The sequence below is a fragment of the Biomphalaria glabrata genome, chromosome 8, assembly GCF_947242115.1.
Source record: "Biomphalaria glabrata chromosome 8, xgBioGlab47.1, whole genome shotgun sequence".
Classification (NCBI taxonomy): Eukaryota; Metazoa; Mollusca; class Gastropoda; family Planorbidae; genus Biomphalaria; species Biomphalaria glabrata.
The window spans coordinates 7,552,843-7,573,207 of NC_074718.1; the positions used below are offsets into that span (position 1 = coordinate 7,552,843).

At 37.5% G+C, this 20,365-nt stretch overlaps 1 protein-coding gene across 3 annotated transcripts; it reads left to right on the top strand.

The window, feature by feature from the left end:
- Positions 1 to 909: 909 nt before the first annotated feature.
- LOC129927895 (alpha-amylase-like) lies at positions 910 to 16,438 on the top strand. 3 transcript variants are annotated; one of them, XM_056039660.1, is made up of 6 exons: positions 910 to 1,046; positions 3,238 to 3,297; positions 6,223 to 6,315; positions 8,751 to 8,839; positions 9,801 to 9,949; positions 16,136 to 16,438. In XM_056039660.1, the coding sequence occupies exons 2-6, from the start codon at positions 3,243 to 3,245 to the stop codon at positions 16,374 to 16,376; spliced, it is 627 nt and encodes a 208-aa protein (XP_055895635.1). In that variant the 5' UTR covers positions 910 to 1,046; positions 3,238 to 3,242; the 3' UTR covers positions 16,377 to 16,438. The 3 variants fall into 3 exon arrangements, with proteins under 3 accessions (XP_055895635.1, XP_055895633.1, XP_055895634.1); XM_056039658.1 differs by having other exon boundaries at positions 913 to 1,046; positions 6,208 to 6,315; XM_056039659.1 differs by having other exon boundaries at positions 1,010 to 1,046; positions 3,231 to 3,297; positions 6,208 to 6,315.
- The last annotated feature ends 3,927 nt before the right edge of the window (positions 16,439 to 20,365 follow it).

A 20,365-nucleotide genomic window follows, 5' to 3' on the forward strand; every position in this document is an offset into this window, starting at 1 on the left:
TACAGGCTTCGGCATCGGCAAGAATTGGTCAACACATCATCATGTTCGTTAGCCCATTGGTCCTGCTTATTTTTAATGTACTGTGTAGATTACAAACTTAATTTTTTGGGGTCTTAATTCAAACAACTGATACTATTTGTTATACAATCCAAATCCATTACATAAACAAAATATATATCATGGTCACCCTAGAAACGAAATCATAAATACAGAGTACAGCTGAAGTAAAAAAATCTTTATATTTCTTTGTTTCCAACCTAATTCCGATTTTCACCTTCATCTACACCTTAGTCTTTCGGACAGTTGACCTTTCTTCTCCATTCCTCTCTGGCTTTGGCCTTGGACAGGATCTTTCTCAATGGCAGGCCCGTCCATTCCTGTTTGTTTTCTTCCCATTGCTTTCTCTGTCTGCCTCTTCTTTTTCTCCTGGTACTGATCCCTGAAGGAAAGTGTTTGCTAGCCCGTGTAATATGGCCATATAATTTTAGTTTGTGTTTTTGTTTACAGTAGTTGGCAGGTCATCCAATCTGTAATGTATTTAGCGTTGTCCTATCTCTAATTTATTCATTTCTGGTGCGGTCTGTTCCACCTAGGCGCAAGAAAAGAATACATCTTCTTTGCTCTCTAATTGTAAATACCTATATACCAGAAAGCAACTTTGTGTGTTTTCTGTGCTCTAAACCGCCGTCTACCACCAACCATCCCGACAGCTTCCTGTGGGGAGTTTAGGCTAGGATGAAATATCTTCAGTTCTGAAACAACATTCGTTACATGAAGAAACAAACAATACCTTGTCTGTAATAAGTGTCCTGGCTTGAACAAAAGTTATCAAATGTGTACTTCATGAAATATGGCTGGGAAAAAAAAAGTATTTATCGATGTGCTGGTATCCATTTAATTAGCAGGCGAGACTAAGAGGTCATCAGATGTTAACACATGTACAATGACTTAGAAGTGTAATTATTGGATCGATCAGCCCATCAGCAATCAATTTGAACTTTTTCCCCCCTTGACACTGAGAAAGGTATTCTAAGCAGGAATCACAGGTAAGTATATGTCTCTTACACCTGACAATTTGCATCATTTATATTTACCCTTCAATTGAGATTTTGTTTTATGTATTAAAGAAATCATAGCGCATTGATGATCTGCGGTCATGTCATCAACTATTGAGATGCGTGATTCATTCTTTCGATTGGCTTGTCTTCCAATCTTATCTGACGTTTAGTCACAATCTCATTAATTACTCGAGTGCTAGTTCGGCGTAGGATTTCATTGTGTGTTACCCTATATCTGTAATTTACTTTGGCACTTTGGCTAAGACACATTTAGTTTTTTTTCCTCGATCTTAGCTGATGGTCGTGCGGTTTGCGCTCTGGACAGTCATTCGGATTTATCGATGGTCCCGGGCTTAAACCCTGCCCACTCCCGCCCCTAGGAAGTAAATTATCTTTAACTCTGAAGGAACATTCGAAACATATAAAACATTTACAAACAAGCATCGTATACATACGTTTCAGTTTGAGTGACGACAGGTGTTTGTGTGTGTGTGTTTGTGTGTCTCTAGACCAGCGGTTCTCAACCCTTTTTTACAATCCCCCACTCTGCCGCGACCCCCCCCCTCCCCACACACACACATACGGCAATAGAAGAGTAGACAATAACAATCCACATTTTCGATGGTCTTTGGCGACCCCTGGCTAATCGTAAATCGACCCCCAAGGGGGTTGCGACCCACAGGTTGAGAACCCCTGCTCTAGACCAATTGATTGACTTCCCCAAACTAGACGTAATCTTTGGAAAATTCGGCTTGCTATGTTATGATAGGTATCTCTTATTCACTAGGATGCTGCCAAGGTATTTGAAATTATCCATGCGTTCAAGCTTTACCTAGCCAAGTTTTACCAGGGCATCCATTGCCTTATATGCCAATCACGTAATTTTATTTTTTATCCAATTTTATAAGAAAGCCTATTTTGGATGCCTCTTTCTGGCATTTGAAATCCACAGAAATCAATGTGTTTTTTTTGTGTGTGTGTTTTTTTAAACACCTCTCTTGAAGTCAGAACTTCATGGAACCTTCAGAAACTTTGATCCAGGAACCTGGACAGCTTATCTCAAAAACGCATCAAACGATTTTCCAATAAATATAACAATTCATGTATATCGCTGTGCAAAAAAATTACTAGCTCGCTGGCCACACGGGGAAAACTCTAGTTTGACTGTTAGAATGTTTCAAAATAAAAAATAAATGAATGTAAATTTGGCTGTATAACTTATTTCTAAGTCTAGAGCCAACATGACGTAGTCAGCCGTGTTACCATAATTATGCCATTATGCTCCTTTATCGTGTTCATTGCGCTCCAAACAGCCATCTTCCGCCAACATCTCCACAGCTTCCTTATAATTCTAATTATCGAGGTTTTGAATGAGAGATCGTCCCCTTAGAAAACAACAAGATCAATAATATAATCATTCAACAACATCAGTTAGACCAGGTTCACATTTCACTTCACCTTCACCTATCCCTTAGTCTGTTGGACTGGTTGGGGCACCACACAAGATCTGACAACTGTTTATCTCCATTCCTTTCTGTCCTTTTTCTTTGGTAGAATTTTTTTCTCTGACAGGCCTGACCATTCTTAAATGTTGTCTTCCCATCGCTTTCTCTGTCTTCCTCTTCATCATCCTCCTGGTACTGTTCCCTGAATGAATGTCTTTGTGAGCCTTGAGGACCTTGTGATGTGTCCATAGAGTTTGAGTTTACGTTTATTTGACAGTGGTTAGCAGGTCATCGTGTTGTCCTGCTTCTTATCTCTTCATTCGTGATGCGGTCTTTGTAAGTGTCACTTAGGATGTAACTACATCTTCATAACTATCAGTTCATTGAATACACGTGAATATTAACAATATGATAATAATTACGTACATTATAGGCAACACTTTAAACACGAGCACGTCTCTTCTTTTTGTATCGACAAAGATAAGGTTGTAGTAGTTGATAGTTTATAGTTCATAGTTTCTAATATTCTTTCTGGAAATATTTAAACCTGCAAATTTTTACCTTCATTAGCAGACCACTTAGGGGGTCCGATTTTGAGTTTGTGTTTCGACACAAACTTTCTTTGTAACCATGTTTAATTATATGTTTAATATTTGAAGTTTAATAATGGATGTTTTGTCTTTAAAAAAATAGATATTTTTAAAAATGTTTTTCTTGTTTAAATACTATTCCAGTTACAATGCTGTACGTCAGGACGCTGTGTCTGCTGGCTTGTTTACTTCCTTGTGTATCAGGTATTTGACTTTATACGTTGATATGTTTAGTATAGTAGAGACTTTCCTCCATGGAGGTATCAACATTGTTGGTGTATCCGGTGAAAGAGAGGCGGAAGTAGTCAGAGGCAAAGCGTTTGAAATATAAAATATTTTTTGTCAACTTTTCTGGCTATGTAGAATGAAATATAATACAGTTGTTTCCCTTGCATCTCAAAGTAATTTCATTATATGGGTCACTGTTATCTTCTAATAGGGCGTCATTGACATTGCTTTTATCAACTCACTCTGTTTGTCTGTCTATATAACTGTCTGTCTAGTAAAAAGATTTTACATGTTATTTCTCCCACACCCATTATAAGTTGAACATTTGCACAAATATTGAATGTCTAAGCAGCAAAAAGCTGGTTCGAAGAAGAAAGACTTTTATATCATTTTAAGTACACGAACTGAGGGAGAAACATTTGCAGTTTATGTATTATGTTGTTGTAATCTTTAGACAAATTTAAAGAAACTTAATGGATGTTCATATAAGGTTCATTGTTCCATGAATACCTTTTAAGCGTCTAATAGTTATGCTTTGTCAGCACTGGCGGATCCGGGGGGGGGGCGGTAGGGGCGATCGCCCCCCCCCCCCACTCGGCCGACCCCCCCCCCCCCCGAAGGGGGGGGGGGGCGGACGAATTTTAGTATAGAATTCACACAATTTGTATACGAATTTATTACTTATGTTAATAATATATACTAATTATTTATATTTCAACCTATTTTTAGATTATTTCGCCCCCCCCTTTCTAGTATTTTGGCCGATTTGGTAGGGTCGGGAGGGGGCGATGGCATCAATCCGCCCCCCCCCCCACCATAAACTTTCGAGTGGGGGGGGCGGTCCTATTTATCTGTAGATATCACAGCTTGCTAACAGAATCAATTAAATATCTATATGATTAAAACTTTTTATTGGTATTTAACAGGTCTTTATATTATGTCGTTCATCTTTGGCCGATTGGAAGGGGAAGAGCGAATACCTCTACTGCCCTTCCCATCTAAACCCTTTGAGTGGGGGGGGGGCGGTCCTACTTTTATGGAGAAATCATAGTATGTGAACAAAATTAGTCGAATATATATATAATATAAACAGGTGGAAGGGCGATACATGCAATCACCTTCCCCCCCCCCCCCCAATCGGACAAACCAATACTTTTTCTTTTTGTATTATAGTAAGAAATTACAAAATAAAAAAAAATCTGTCACTAATATAATTTATATATGCTATAAAGTAAATTCTTATATCGAGTCGCCCAACCTCTATTCTTTAATGCAATCATTAGCAGAAATTATAAAAAGGAGGGAGGATTAATCATTTTCATTTTACCGCCCTTCCCCTTTCCAGACAGAGTTTGTGTAATTTCACATGAATTTATCATAACTATTTTAAGAAAGACTTTGCTTTGGAAAAGTTATAATTCAAACGAAATTTTTTAATATAACAGTCACGGTTGAGATGAGTTCAAAAGCCAGATAATCTTTTCCTAGTCGACTTTTTCCAACCTTTACTCTATCTCATATTTTTATAGTTAAATAAATCTAGGACTATAACTCACAATTTATGCTTACATTTTATTGAAATATTATTAATCGAATTTTTTTTTTCGGCGGCAATCCTCAAAGCCTTAATCTAAATATGTGGGGTATCTTATCTTTTCAAAGAACAAATCGGTTGTATCTGCAATGTATTAAGGGACTATAAATTCATATTAGAATATTTTTCCACATTATTCAAAAGGTCCTTTATAATAGAATGAATAATGAGCTGTAGGTCAGGAGAATGCGTTACTGCAGTGAAGAATGCCAAAAAACGCTTTTAGCGTTGAGGCTTCGCCCCGAACCCCACTGATAAACAATGAGCTGTAGATGTCAGGAGAATGCGTTTCTGCAGTGAAAAATGCAACAAAACGCTTTTTGCGTCGGGGCTTCGCCCCGAACCCCACTAATAAGTAATGAGCTGTAGATGTCAGGAGAATGCGTTTCTGCGGTGAAAAATGCAAGAAAACGCTTTTTGCGTCGGGGCTTCGCCCCGATCCCCACTAATAAGTAATAAGCTGTAGATGTCAGGAGAATGCGTTTCAGTCGTGAAAAATTGAAGAAAACGCTTTTGGCGTCGGGGCTTCGCCTCGAACCCCACTAATAAATAATGAGCTGTAGATGTCAGGAGAATGCGTTTCAGTCGTGAAAAATTGAAGAAAACGCTTTTGGCGTCGGGGCTTCGCCCCGAACCCCCACTGATAAATAATGAGCTGTAAATGTCAGGAGAATGCGTTTCTGCAGTGAAAAATGCAAGAAAGCCCGAACCCCACCGAGGAAACTTACAGCGCTTTCCCAGACCCCCAAGCGTGCAAGAGAAAGGCCTCAACATGACTGTTTTTTTTCCTGTTTTTTTTTCGCCGAAGATTTGTTTATTCTCATATATCGAATATATATATATATGCTGTACGCACGTTAATGCATAGGGCTAGGATTTACTGGGCGTTAGGGTTAGGGTTTGGAAAAAAATCGCCCCCCCCCCACTCCAAAGCTCTGGATCCGCCAGTGTTTGTCAGGTGGAAGTATGGCGAGAGTGAATGTTAGTTTGATATTTTGGCATGACAATCATATCCCTATATGAATGTGAACAGTCTTGCACGTGTTGTGAACTGAATGGTTAAGTCTTCGTTGAATGTAAGAGAGAGTGTGTTAAGTTAGTGAGGTCTCGTTCCCGGTCCAGGAAGGTTGGACAGTCTCTTCTTGTAAGTAATCAAGTAAACCCCTAAGAAAACCAAGTCAAAGCATATAAATTGAACCCCTGACATGCTTCACTTTGACTCATCTCAATTCCTACTACGAAATCATTTTATGTTAATAGACATGATACTAATAATCGAGTCCAACCGGCAGGAAATACTCCTCCAGACTTCAGAAGAACGGTGATCATGTTTGAAAGCAGGGCATCACCGAAAGAGCCAGTCTTTGTGCGTGGTGGTGTCTTTTATGGAAGGCGAAAAGGTAAGAAATAAAAAAAATTCTAATTACGTACTTAATAATTAAAATGAATGACTAGTTCATTGCCCCCCCTTCCTCCGATTAATTATTGATGAAGTCTATTGTATTTTTAAAAAGAGATTTTCATATATGGCTGATAGCTATGAAGAGCAACACTTTTTTTTTTTTGGTATTTCCTGTGTTCAGGGTCTCCTACGCAATCATTTTTCAACATTCGACATTTTCAATGAGAATATTTTTTTTTTAATTCAAAAAATATTTACTGATATGCATATTTATGTATGTATGTATGTATGTATGTATGTATGTATGCATATCATTTTGAATTTTTGGTTACCACATGTTTATCAAAAAATTAATTAAAAAAATATTTGTTTAGTGTAGTCGAGTTGTTTACAATAGTAGCAGTCGACTAATTTTCATTGGAAACGTTCGAATATTACGTGAAATCATGTTGTTTTTTTTTACCTCCCCCTTCCCATTATAACAAATTGTAACGAAACTAAAAAATACCACCCCCCTTTCCTCGGAGAGAGTAACATAACAAGAAAATTCGAATTTTACAAAAAAAAAACAAAACATTATCATTTTCTTAAATGATATTTTTCATCATGGTATCGATACAAATAGTGGGGAGAGTCGACTTCTATCGGCACTTCGATTTAATCACCCAGTCCTCCCCCCCCCCAAATACTGTACATATACACTGGGAGGCTGCCGGAAAACCCAAAGTGTTAAAAAAAAAAACCGCTGGGTATTTTTTTCCAGTAATATTTTTGAAAACCCGAGGTAATAAAAAGTCGAACCCGACAAAGACCATTGTACATCTTAATGATAATAATTTAAATTTATTACTAAAAATAAGGCTTGTGTTCGTGTCCGAAGATTAATGAGGAATGCAGAATTTTCCGCGTCGAAGCGGCCCCAGCTGTGACCTACATATTTTGCCATAACTACCGCAGGCATAACCATTGTCCGCCGGTGGTCGATTAAGATTTTCTTTTCGCCGTCTGTCATCGGCAGCGGATTTTCTTTTGGTCTTAAATGTCTATCTCGCGGCCTTTGTAAGTGACCTCCAGCGGTCTGAAGCCCACTGCAACTTATAAATCGCTGTTAGCAAACGTTTTGTAGACTCAAGGCGCTATGATAACATAACAAACATAAACACCAGAGCTAACATGACAAAATGATCTAAAACCAACGAGTTAGCAGATTATAAGTCACTGATCAACATGCATTAGTAACACATGAAATGCGTAGGACATAATTATTTACTTTTCTTTAAAAGTAACGTTTGTAATCTATTAGATACTTTTTTGGTGTAGTTACGTAACAATGTTCAAATCCCCTTTCCCCCTTGTAACAAATCGTAATAAATTTTATAGCCCACCCTCCTCTCAAGCCGTTACGCAATATCCGAACGTAGTGACCTGTCATCTCATCCCCGGTCACTTCATCCGCGGTCAAGTAATCCCTAGTCATTTCATCTCCTGGTCACTTTATCCCCTGGTTGTTTCATCTTTGGTCACTTAATCCCCGGTGACTTGATCCCTGGTCATTTCATCTTCTGGTCATTTCATGTCTTGGTCACTTTATCCACTGGTCATTTCATCTTTGGTGACTTAATCCCAGGTAACTTCATCCCCAGTCACTTTATCCCTAGTCATTTCATCTAGTGTTCACTTTATCCCCTGGTCATTTTAATTCTGGTCATTTCATCTCCATTTCATTTCCTTCATTTCATCTGCTGGTCACTTCAAACCTGGTCATTTCATCCCCATTTCATTTCCTAGTCATTTCATCTCCATTTCATTTCCTTCATTTCATCTGCTGGTCACTTCAAACCTGATCATTTCATCTCCTGTTTACTTCCTGGTCATTTCATCCGCTTGTCAGTTCATCCGCTGGTCATTTCATTTCTTAGTCATTTCATTCGCTGGTCATTTCATCCGCTGGTCATTTCAATCCTGGTCATTTCATCTCCATTTCATTTCCTAATCATTTCATCTCCATTTCATTTCCTGGTCATTTCATTCGCTGGTCATTTCATTCGCTGGTCATTTCATCTCCATTTCATTTCCTGGTCACTTCATCACCTGGTCGCTTCATCCCTTCGAAGACTCATCTTTACGAAGCAGAGACTTAACTAGTGTAAGATGAGCAGAAGCGACCGCACAAGAGAGATTCTTTTTTTCTCGTCATTCTATAACTCAGATATAAGTGATCTCCACCATACATTCTTATGTACCGCACCATTCCATAATTAAATCATGCTGCTCACCAACAACTAAAGTCAAAAAAGCTCTTAGCATGCATGGATAAAGTTTAGTCTCTGGGTAAGACTTCCTTTGAAGGTCAAGCGAGCTGCTACGGTCACGGTCGTCTCTGCTTAGAGCTCATAAATCAGACGCTGATATGTTGATATTTCCTTTTCCCAGGCTGTTACACCGCGCCATCCCTAGATGTGAACCCTTGTGCTATTCCCATCAGACACAAGAATTATACCGGCAGTTACATTGAACAACCTGTAAGTATATAAGATAAGATAAAATAAGATATTTTTTATTGGTCCAATTAAATGGAAATTCTGTTTGACTGCTATTGACCACCTCAGCGTAACTACTGTACAATAACAATATCATTAAGGATCAAAGTATGAACAACATTCACACACTGACAATCAGCACTATATTTCACGGTGTCTAATTGGTAGATGTGGTTTTAGACAGCTGCTTCTAGAATGTTCCAAATTCGGATAATTACCAGCTATGTCTTTTTTTGTCCATCCTATTTCCACTTTTTATCTACTATAGGAAAGCTATTAATACACTTGTAAGACACATTTCCTCATGGATAATATTGATTATTATTATTTGAATAATGACTTAATATTTATATCCTGGCACTGCCAGGGTCGAGCATCGTTAGAGAAAAGAAAAAAATGCAGTGTAGTCTCCCTTTAGCAGTGTACACTGAGAAATTGTCTGGTGATGTGGCAGGTCTGCAGCAGTACCGTCCTCTGACAGGCAACGAGAATCTTCTTAGGAATGTTAAGAATGTTACTGTGAGGTCAGTTGTCACTATCCCCTCGGCTGATATAACAACGGGGTATATTGTTATTTCCATAAACGCTTAATCTCCAAGCCTAAGTTCCCATATTTTCGTTGTTTTTCCAGCTCAAGTTTTTCTTAAATTATGAAACAAAGGTACAGCGATGACAATAATGACAGCTTTTTAAAAATATTTTTTAATCAATTAGCAGCAGATCAAGGCGATTAAAATCTACCGTTGTTCAACATCCCAGTCTTCACCGAGATTCAAACTCAAGAACCCTCATTTTGGAAGCCAAGCGCTCTACCGCTCAACCAATATCCACATGAATTCTTTAAAAAGACAGTTAAAAATCTATTGCAAGATTTGATCCCAAAACGGACAGAATGACAGGATAAATGTATAGTTAAAACAAATATTTTTTATTGTTGTTTTAGTACAATGATTGGAGCATTGGCGACAATTATTTGGATTGGATAGGTGCTGAGCCAACTCAGAGCTCATGGCGTGAGATCCTTCCTGAAGGCAGCCCAACCATTTCGACATCTAATATAAAGAAATCAAATAAGTACCATGTACTCAACACGTAAGTAGACTTCACTCTATCTACCTGGGGCCGATGGAGATTTTAAACTTTCTAATAAAGGGAAGGGCATCTAGAGGTATTTAAGAAGGGGGATGGAGTCTTTAGTTATCTGTGATAGGGAATGGAGTCTTTAGTTATCTGTGATAGGGAATGGAGTCTTTAGTTATCTGTAATAGGGAATAGAGTCTTTAGTTATATGTTTATAGGGAATAGAGTCTTTAGTTATCTGTGATAGGGGATGGAGTCTTTAGTTATCTGTAATAGGGAATAGAGATTTAGTTATCTGTGATAGGGGATGGAGTCTTTAGTTATCTGTAATAGGGGATGGAGTCTTTAGTTATCTGTGATAGGGATGGAGTCTTTAGTTATCTGTAATAGGGGATGGAGTCTTTAGTTATCTGTGATAGGGTATGGAGTCTTTAGTTAACTGTGATAGGGGATGGAGTCTTTAGTTTTCTGTGATAGGGAGTGGAGTCTTTAGTTATCTGTGATAGGGAATGGAGTCTTTAGTTATCTGTTTATAGGGAATGGAGTCTTTAGTTATCTTTTTAAAGGGAATGGATTCTTTAGTTATCTGTGATAGGGTATGGAGTCTTTAGTTATGTGTGATAGGGAATAGAATCTTTAGTTATCTGTGATAGGGAATAGAATCTTTAGTTATCTATGATAGGGAATAGAATCTTTAGTTAGCTGTGATAGGGAATGGAGTCTTTAGTTATCTATGATAGGGAATGGAGTCTTTAGTTATCTGTGATAGGGAATAGAATCTTTAGTTATCTATGATAGGGAATAGAATCTTTAGTTAGCTGTGATAGGGAATGGAGTCTTTAGTTATCTGTGATAGGGAATGGAGTCTTTAGTTATCTGTGATAGGGAATAGAATCTTTAGTTATCTGTGATAGGGAATGGAGTCTTTAGTTATCTGTGATAGGGAATGGAGTCTTTAGTTGTCTGTGATATGGAACGGAGTCTTTAGTTTTCTGTGGTAAGGAATGGAGTCTTTAATTATCTGTGATAGGGAATGGAGTCTTTAGTTATCTGTGATAGGGAATGTAGTCTTTAGTTATCTGTGATATGGACTGGAGTCTTTAGTTATCTGTTTATAGGGAATGGAGTCTTTAGTTATCTGTGATAGGGAATGGAGTCTTTAGTTATCTGTTTATAGGGAATGGAGTCTTTAGTTATCTGTGATAGGGAATGGAGTCTTTAGTTATCTGTGATAGGGAATGGAATCTTTAGTTATCTGTTTATAGGGAATGGAGTCTTTAGTTATCTGTGATAGGGAATGGAGTCTTTAGTTATCTGTTTATAGGGAATGGAGTCTTTAGTTATCTGTTTATAGGGAATGGAGTCTTTAGTTATCTGTGATAGGGAATGGAGTCTTTAGTTATCTGTTTATAGGGAATGGAGTCTTTAGTTATCTGTGATAGGGAATGGAGTCTTTAGTTATCTGTGATAGGGAATGGAGTCTTTAGTTATCTGTGATAGGGAATGTAGTCTTTAGTTATCTGTGATAGGGACTGGAGTCTTTAGTTATCTGTTTATAGGGAATGAAGTCTTTAGTTATCTGTTTATAGGGAATGGAGTCTTTAGTTATCTGTGATAGGGAATGGAGTCTTTAGTTATCTGTTTATAGGGAATGGAGTCTTTAGTTATCTGTGATAGGGAATGAAGTCTTTAGTTATCTGTGATAGGTAATAGAATATTTAGTTATCTGTGATAGGGAATGGAGTCTTTAGTTATCTGTGATAGGGAATGAAGTCTTTAGTTATCTGTGATAGGGAATGGAGTCTTTAGTTATCTGTTTATAGGGAATGGAGTCTTTAGTTATCTGTTTATAGGGAATGGAGTCTTTAGTTATCTGTGATAGGGAATGGAGTCTTTAGTTATCTGTTTATAGGGAATGGAGTCTTTAGTTATCTGTGATAGGGAATGGAGTCTTTAGTTATCTGTGATAGGGAATGGAGTCTTTAGTTATCTGTGATAGGGAATGTAGTCTTTAGTTATCTGTGATAGGGACTGGAGTCTTTAGTTATCTGTTTATAGGGAATGAAGTCTTTAGTTATCTGTTTATAGGGAATGGAGTCTTTAGTTATCTGTGATAGGGAATGGAGTCTTTAGTTATCTGTTTATAGGGAATGGAGTCTTTAGTTATCTGTGATAGGGAATGAAGTCTTTAGTTATCTGTGATAGGTAATAGAATATTTAGTTATCTGTGATAGGGAATGGAGTCTTTAGTTATCTGTGATAGGGAATGAAGTCTTTAGTTATCTGTGATATGGAATGGAGTCTTTAGTTATGTGTGATAGTTAATAGAATCTGTAGTTATCTGTGATCGGGGAATCTTTAGTTATCTGTGATAGGGAATAGAATCTTTAGTTATCTGTGATAGGATGGAGTCTTTAGTTATCTGTGATAGGGAATGGAGTCGTTAGTTATCTGTGATAGGGAATGGAGTCTTTAGTTATCTGTGATAGGATGAAGTTTTTTGTTATCTGTGATAGGATGGAGTCTTTAGTTATCTGTGATAGGTTGGAGTCTATAGTTATCTGTGATAGGATGGAGTCTTTAGTTATCTGTGATAGGATTGAGTTTTTTGTTAATTGTGATAGGATGGAGTTTTAAGTTATCTGTAAGTTGGTGAAATTTTTAGTGATCGGCTATCTTTGAGACTGGGATGGAGTACTTATCTATCTGTAAAGAGAATGGGGTTTTTTGCCATCGAAGAGGGGAGAATCGAGTATTAGCGAGAATGGATTGAGACTTGCCTACATGCAAACAAAGACCTTGTCTCCTTACCGTCTTCTCAACTCAACAACCAACCGCCTCACACTTTCCTCAACTTGTCAGCTATTCATTAGAGTTGGCTTCACCCCCATGGGCGCACTAAAACCCCGGAATTCAAAATCCTAGTCTTCACCGAGATTCGAACCCTAGGTTCGGAACCCATGCTCTTCAAGACTCAGCCACTGCGCCTCCGTCTGTTTATGAGGCCCACGGTTAACGAGGGTGTCATGTGGCCAGCACAACGACCAACCGACTTAAGTCTCACCCAACTAATGCTATCCATTATAGAGTTGGCTAAACTCTTGTGAGCCCCTAAAAATTGCGAAATAAAAAAATCCTAGTCTTAACTGAGATTTAAACCCGAGACCTCTCGTTTCGGAAGCCAAGCGATTTACCATGTAACCAGTACGTGATGTCATTATGTTGTAATTATAATTTCTTAATCTAAAGAATTAACGAAAATGTAATACCGCTTTTCTGTTTTGAAAATATGCAACAATTCTACATGATCGTCTGCTAGTCACGATGCTGCGAAATGCCAACTGCTACATTGCGACGCTGCCAAATATCATACGACTACACATCTTAATCTTACATGCCACATTGCTACATGCTAGATCGCAACATCGACGCACTGCTACAGACCAAAGTGCTACGTGCCATATTGCTACAAGCCCCCCCCCCCTCCCATTGTAACATGTCAAATAGCTACACTGCAATATTTTCTACATTGCGCCAAAAAACGGTCGCTCCAAAACGGCTGCGTCAAAACGGTAGCACCAAAACTGTCGAGCCAAAACGGCTGCGCCAAAAACGTCACGCACCGTTCTATACTGCAAGTCATGAAACTACGTGCCATAAATCTGCATTGTCATTCAGCTACATGACATATTACTAAATGACCTAAAGCTACATTGAAGTACTCCTTCATACCATAGTGCCCTAAAGATCCCGAAATTAATAATCCCAGTCCTCACCAGTATTTAAGCCCGGGATGCCCTGTTCGAAAGCCAAGCCCTTTACCACTCAGCCACCGGGCCTCTCATAGTGTTACATGCCATATTGAAGTCGAACATGTAGATTGTCAGTAATTATGCTACAGCCTCCATACCTGTTTCTCATATATATTCATTTGTCATTTAGCTCTATGCCTAATTGCCACATGCATAGTGCTGTATTGCTAAATGCAAAATAATAATTAATATTCTGAAGATTGATGAGGGATGCAGTATTTCAAATACAAAAAAAAAAGCGTACAAAATATATGCATGGTTGAATCTAGCATGTGATATACATGTCATGAATGAGTTTTAAAAAATGTCTTTTTTTTTTCCCTTTTTTTTCCTATTGATCGATGTCCACAGGTGCATATAAGGCCAGGCGTTTTACATTACTTATAGGTGTTTTGTTACCAAGAACGTCTGATTTGGTTTTATCTGGGTTTTAACTGGGTTTTATCTGGGATGCAATGTTTTGGCATCACAATAATATAATATAATATAATATAATATAATATAATATAATATAATATAATATAATATAATATAATATAATATAATATAATATAATATCACAATATATCACATGTAATTGATAATTCCTTATAATAATATTATTATTTTTAACATCATCCGAATCATCATAGTAATTATCAACTTCCTGATCATCACCATCATCGTCATTATCATCAATATCATTATCATTATCATCATCATCATCTGACATTAGACATGGGCTGCATGAGTGCTGTGACAATGCGAATGTTTGAATTTGTTCTACTTTTAACATCGGTCAGTAAGAAGTCATATCTCTGTAACAAAAGGCAGGTGGTCCAATCGGTGCGCTTGAACTTGGCTTGGCTACCTAGAAGGGGGCTCGAGGTTCGATAATCGACTCGGGCAGAGTTGTGTTTACTGAGCGCCTAAAGGCAGCACGGAAAACCAACTCCTAGGTACCCCCCTCCCCCCAAATGAGTATGGACCAAAGCGCTCTGAGCATGCTATAAGCATGAAAGTAGCGCTATATAAAAGCTATAATAATAATAATAATAATAATCATTAATGATTCATAAACATCTAAAACTCACATTGCACAGATTAAGATAATGATAATAATAATAACAATTACTGTTATTATTATATAGAGTTATTAATAAAAATACATAGGGCCCAAGACGGTATAAGAAAATAACTAACATAGAAATAAACCAATCATAATACATTTTTATCGTTTAAAGTACCGATGTTGTTCAGGAATAGTTATCTGGTTATCCTTCACCTCAATGCATGTCCGTGTTTCACACTTTAGGTCTGTGTCTGGTTTCATGAAGTCATGGTGCACCTATAGAAACCATTGGCTAAAATGGTATTATCGAGATAACTCTGATGCCTATTTCTCGATCTGTGACAAATGTCTATAAATGGGTATTATCGAGATAACTCTGACGCCTAGTTCTCGATCTGTGACAAATGTCTATACATGGGTATTATCGAGATAACTCTGACGCCTAGTTCTCGATATGTGACAAATTAATATATGAAATAACTTTGACGCTTATTCCTTGGCCTAAGAAGAAACGACACCCACCTTTTTTTTTATCCCTCCTTCCCTAACAAATAGTGTTAAAAATATTAATTTGTTCTTTGTCTGTACTATTAATTATCTTTTTAACCTAAACTCTATTAAGCACACATAAGCAATGCATTATTCAATTTCACCCATCCCTTAGCCTGTTGAACCGTTGGGGGCACCACACAAGATCTGTTGACTGTCTATCTCCCTTTCTCCATACCTCTCTGTCTTTCACCTTGACTAGAACCTCTTTCAATGGCAGGCCGTCCATTCTTTGATCTTGCCTCTTCTTCTTTTCCTGGTACTGTTCCCTGGTACTATTCCCTGGTACTGTTCCCTGGAACAGTTACCTGGTACTGTTCCCTGGTACAGTTACCTGGTACTGTTCCCTGGTACAGTTCCCTGGTATAATTCCCTGGTACAGTTCCCTGGTACTGTTTTCTGGTTCTGTAATGCATTATATACAGTACAACAATTAACTCTTTCTCTCCTAAATGACGATACCATCGTTGATCTGAACTCATTAAATTAGATTAATGTTTAATTTTATAAACGTTATTTTGTGTCATGTAAAAAGAGCATGCATTCCCCTTTAGTTCTATACCAAATAAAACATTTTCTGATAACAAACAACAAAGCTATTGAAGCCCAATCATAACAGGGGGAGTGAAATAATAATGAGCAAATGAAGAATTCCTTCGAAACGTGGACAAATAATTACGGAGAGAAAGAGTTAAAAAAATATAACATATTTTAATGTAGAATTGCTACTATGTACATTTTCTACGTGAATTTTTTTTTTAAATGCTATTTTTGATTCACGAACAGATACGGAGAAGGTTACTGGTTGTTAGATGTAGAAATGGACTGTTCCAAGACGGTCAATGGATTCTTCGAGGTGAAAGCGTTCCTGAATCACGAGTTCGAGTATGACATAGACCAGGACAAAATGTGCTCGGGGGCGTACGCCATGCGGAAGCCTTTCACTTCAAGAAGTCACGTGGGGATGTGTGGTGCCAAGAATGTATTTTACATCAACTACGGTGCTTGTGAAGTGACTTGGCTCTAAGGAGACTGCAGCAGGCTTGAGACTCTTAAATTTAAACAAATAAAATTAGCTTTTTTTTTTTAGTTGGTTCTTTTCTTTTTTGCCTCCCCTTCTTGTCAAGACTCCACCTCTTTTATTCTTATTTTATTCTTCTTATAAATCTCTAAAACACAAAACGTTTATGTTCGTCACTTTCCGAAATCTAATAATATAAAAGGGAGACAAAATTCATTCCCCTTTACAATATTAGGTAATATATTGTACGTAATGGTAAGTGTGCAGAGGCGCAGCTATACATTTTGGGGGAGAGGCTTGACCTGTTTATGGGCTCTGCATTTTGACATCAGTCGTAATATTTAATGTAAAAACACATTTCGGACACCCATTTGGACCCCCACCCTCAAGTGTGGACCCTGGAGGATTTTCACATTTGGACTCCCACTTGCACTCATTCCAGCTACGCCACCGCAGCAGCATCACGCTATGAATAGTAATGAAAATCTTCCCAGGTATGGTCTGCAAGGTTGCTAATGTCACCTGAGACAGTACATACATTTCTAGTAGTTAGTTTTCTGTACTGAGGAGTCGTTATTGTTACCCGCTGTGATGCGGGTGTGATTTTTAGAAGTAAAATTATATATATATATATATATATATATATATTCCTGAGGACTTGTTATATTGAATATATTTGATACCGCTGTTATGCGGATATAGTTATATTGCAACTGGATATTCTGGTGTAACAACTAGAAGTGCAGTACATTATTATTATTATTGAATAAACGTCATATTGTCAGCTCAGGATAGACTCTGTATACTATTCATGTTTGTTATGTGCTAAATGGATTCACAAACCCAGCATTCTTCAACCATACACAACAAGCGTGTTACACATAGGTGTGATTGGCAAAACTATTGCAGACTCCTTGGCCCACCAGGGAGGGCAAACACCACCCACCGTACAGGCTGCGAGTCTTCATCAAGCTCTGGCAAAAATTCAAAAAACTGAAATGGAAAAGTGGCTTGAGTGCTGGGACAAGTCCCAAAAAAGCCCGTGGAGTCTGGGGAGCGCATGAGGCGCCCTGACTGCACTTCCCCGTGGTGGAGGCTGTCCAGGCCTGAGTAAGCTATAGCAGGAAAGGCCACTGTTCTGTGGGCTTATACTTCTCACGTCTAGGGCCAAATTTTGATTCACAGTGCCCCCGCTGCGGGGAAGAAGAGGAAACCGTGCCTCATATTCTGTTTGACTGCCCCAGACTTGCTGATCTCCGTCTCGACAGGTCCTGGAAACAAAAAATTCTCGACCTGTATGGTGAAATGTATGCACTATGCAAGACAGCAGGGTTTCTGCTCACTAAAATGAGTTTGATGATAATGATAAATCAAATAAGAATATAAAACTAAAATGTTATTTAACCTTGGTTAGGCCAATAATAGAATATGCATCCTCTGTTTGGGACCCCTCAACTCATGAAAACATTAAGAAACTGGAACAGACACAAAATAGAGCAGTGAGATTCTTAAAAAACGAATATTCACATTTGAATAGAGTCTAGAGTAGCACCTAAAGGAAAATCACTAAATTTAGAAAGCCTTTAGGATAGAAGACTTAAAAGTAAAGTAGCAATTATACATAAAACACTGAACCATAATCTTCAAATACAAAAACAATATTTAATAAAATACTCAGAAAGACACAAATATATACTCACAAATTGCACTACATATGCTAGGACAAATTTGTACAAATGCTCCTTCTTTCCTAGCGCTATTAGAGCATGGAATGGGTTGCTTGAGCTAGCCAGGAAAACCAGTGACTTCGTTAACATGCATGACTAAATGAATGACGCGTAGGACATAATCATTTTCTTTTTTCAAGTAACGTCTGTATTTTATAAGATAAGATAAGAATTTGGTATAGTTTTCGCGCACATTTTCGTTTTAATTCGTCAGATTTGAAAGGCGTATGTAAAAGTTAATATTTAAAAATACGCATGACTAATGTTTCTGAACTGGAGCTTTCATAAAAGAAAGTTATACATTAAATGTATCTAGAAATCAACAAAGTAAAAGCTGTCTTCTGGTTGATAAGACATAGCTCTAGTCTTCATGTACTATGCATTTATGTATTCCACGTAGACCAAGACTCCGTTAGTCACCCACAAGGTCAACAAACATATGTGCAGCACTTTTCCCATCACATATGGTGGGCTCATTAGGAAGCATCCTTGTATGACGTCCTATGAGTGGACAGATAGGGGCGTGTCAGATACTTGGAAGAATGTATTAATGAATATATAACGGTTTCGAGAAGGGAAGGGTGAGGCTGCTTCAGGTGGAGGTTCACTCAGAATATGTAAATTCGTTAAGGAAAATAAAATAATTACATGGACATTATGCATAAGGATTGTGTGAAGGGCCAACTTGAGTAATAGCATAGGAGACGTATGTGGGTATGGGTGGAGGGGGGTGAGGATAACATTATATGTTGTTAGACATTTAATTATGTTTTATTTACTAAGATTATATTATTATTATTATTATTATTATTATAGCTTTTATATAGCGCTACTTTCATGCTTATAGCATGCTCAGAGCGCTTTTGGTCCAATCTCATTTGTGGACCGGTGGGGGGGGGGTATCTAGGAGTTGGTTAACTCTGTCTAGTACTAATCTTTCACAATGTTATTTCTCCCATATCCATTTCTTGCATATTGAAATTCCATTTGAAATTTCGAACAATATTGAAATTCAATATCATGATATTTTTGGTTCTTGCAAAGTTTTGGTGCAACGGCTACTTATGTCTTTGCCCAAAAAGAACCGTTTAAATCTAAAATTCAATACCCAAGCATTTTTTTTTTTCTGAACACTTTTGAATGAAAATTTCCAGAAGTGGGAAGTTCTTCTAATAGGGACACATATTTCAATCTTGACTTGAGTAAATTTGTAAAGTCAGAAGGAAACAATTCTATAACCAAAAATATTGCGTTGTATAAAGAAGCCATTGAAATAAAATTACAATACTAACGCACCTAATTTTAAATAAAGTACCCTAGAGATAGATGAAGCGGAGATATTCATTTTTTAAGGTCCAAAATAAGTTACAGGGGTTCATGGAGCGGCGTGCCTTCCTTGTACACTGTGAGCTAACATGTTAGTCCCACAAAACCCTTTAAAAAACGTTATTTTGTTTATAGCGGTCCCCGTAAAATTAAATACGCTATTAGTTTTGTGTTGTCCGTCTGTTGGTCTGTCTCATTTATATTAAAAAGCTAAAAAAATCTATTACAAACTAATTTCTCCTTTTGGCCAGAAAAAAAATAGATATGATATGAGTCAGAGATATCATTATCGATAATAGGTTGTTCTATTTATTTTTAAGTGAAAAACAACGCCACAAAATTTTTTAAAATTACTCTTCTAATTTGTTGTTCAGTTTGTTTTTAAGTTGAAAACAACAAAACCAAAGGATTCTTTGACATTGTATTACTTAAAACATTCAAAAAAGCCCCTTCGTGAATATGGTGGGGTCGCCTCTGAGTTTGTGATAACACAAACTCACTTTTTAATCTGTTAAAGTTAAGTCTGTATTTTTTTTTAATTAGTGCGTCTCTGGAATACTTATGATTTGTAAGGTTTAATGTCATTTTCCTTATAGAAACTTTTTTTCATCAAGAATCGTTTACAAAATGCTTAGGCTAAATTCTAAATGGTCGCACCTTTTTTTTTCAAATCGAGGCATTTTTCATTTGATCCTTGCAGTTGTCTGGGTTGTAATTTTGGCTATGGCTCGTCTGCCCGGGCACCCCTGACAAGTAAAGTAAAAAAAGTAAAGTTCTCTTTTCAGACCTTGTGGTCTATCAGTTTATATATTAAGTAATGATAAGAGAACAGGTATATATATAGTTCGTCCATTGTGATTCAATGATGATCACTTTGTCATCCAAGGGGCTGAGGGCTTTGCACTGGGGTTTTATGCCACCTCATGTGGCTGGTGAGACCTA

Bases quoted from the DNA above. Each gene is read 5' to 3' on its own strand.
- LOC129927895 (XM_056039658.1), top strand. From the start codon at position 3,243: ATGCTGTACGTCAGGACGCTGTGTCTGCTGGCTTGTTTACTTCCTTGT. The intron at 6,316-8,750 runs GTAAGAAATAAA...TCCTTTTCCCAG, and splicing joins CTTTTATGGAAGGCGAAAAG to GCTGTTACACCGCGCCATCC. The intron at 8,840-9,800 runs GTAAGTATATAA...TTGTTGTTTTAG, and splicing joins GCAGTTACATTGAACAACCT to TACAATGATTGGAGCATTGG.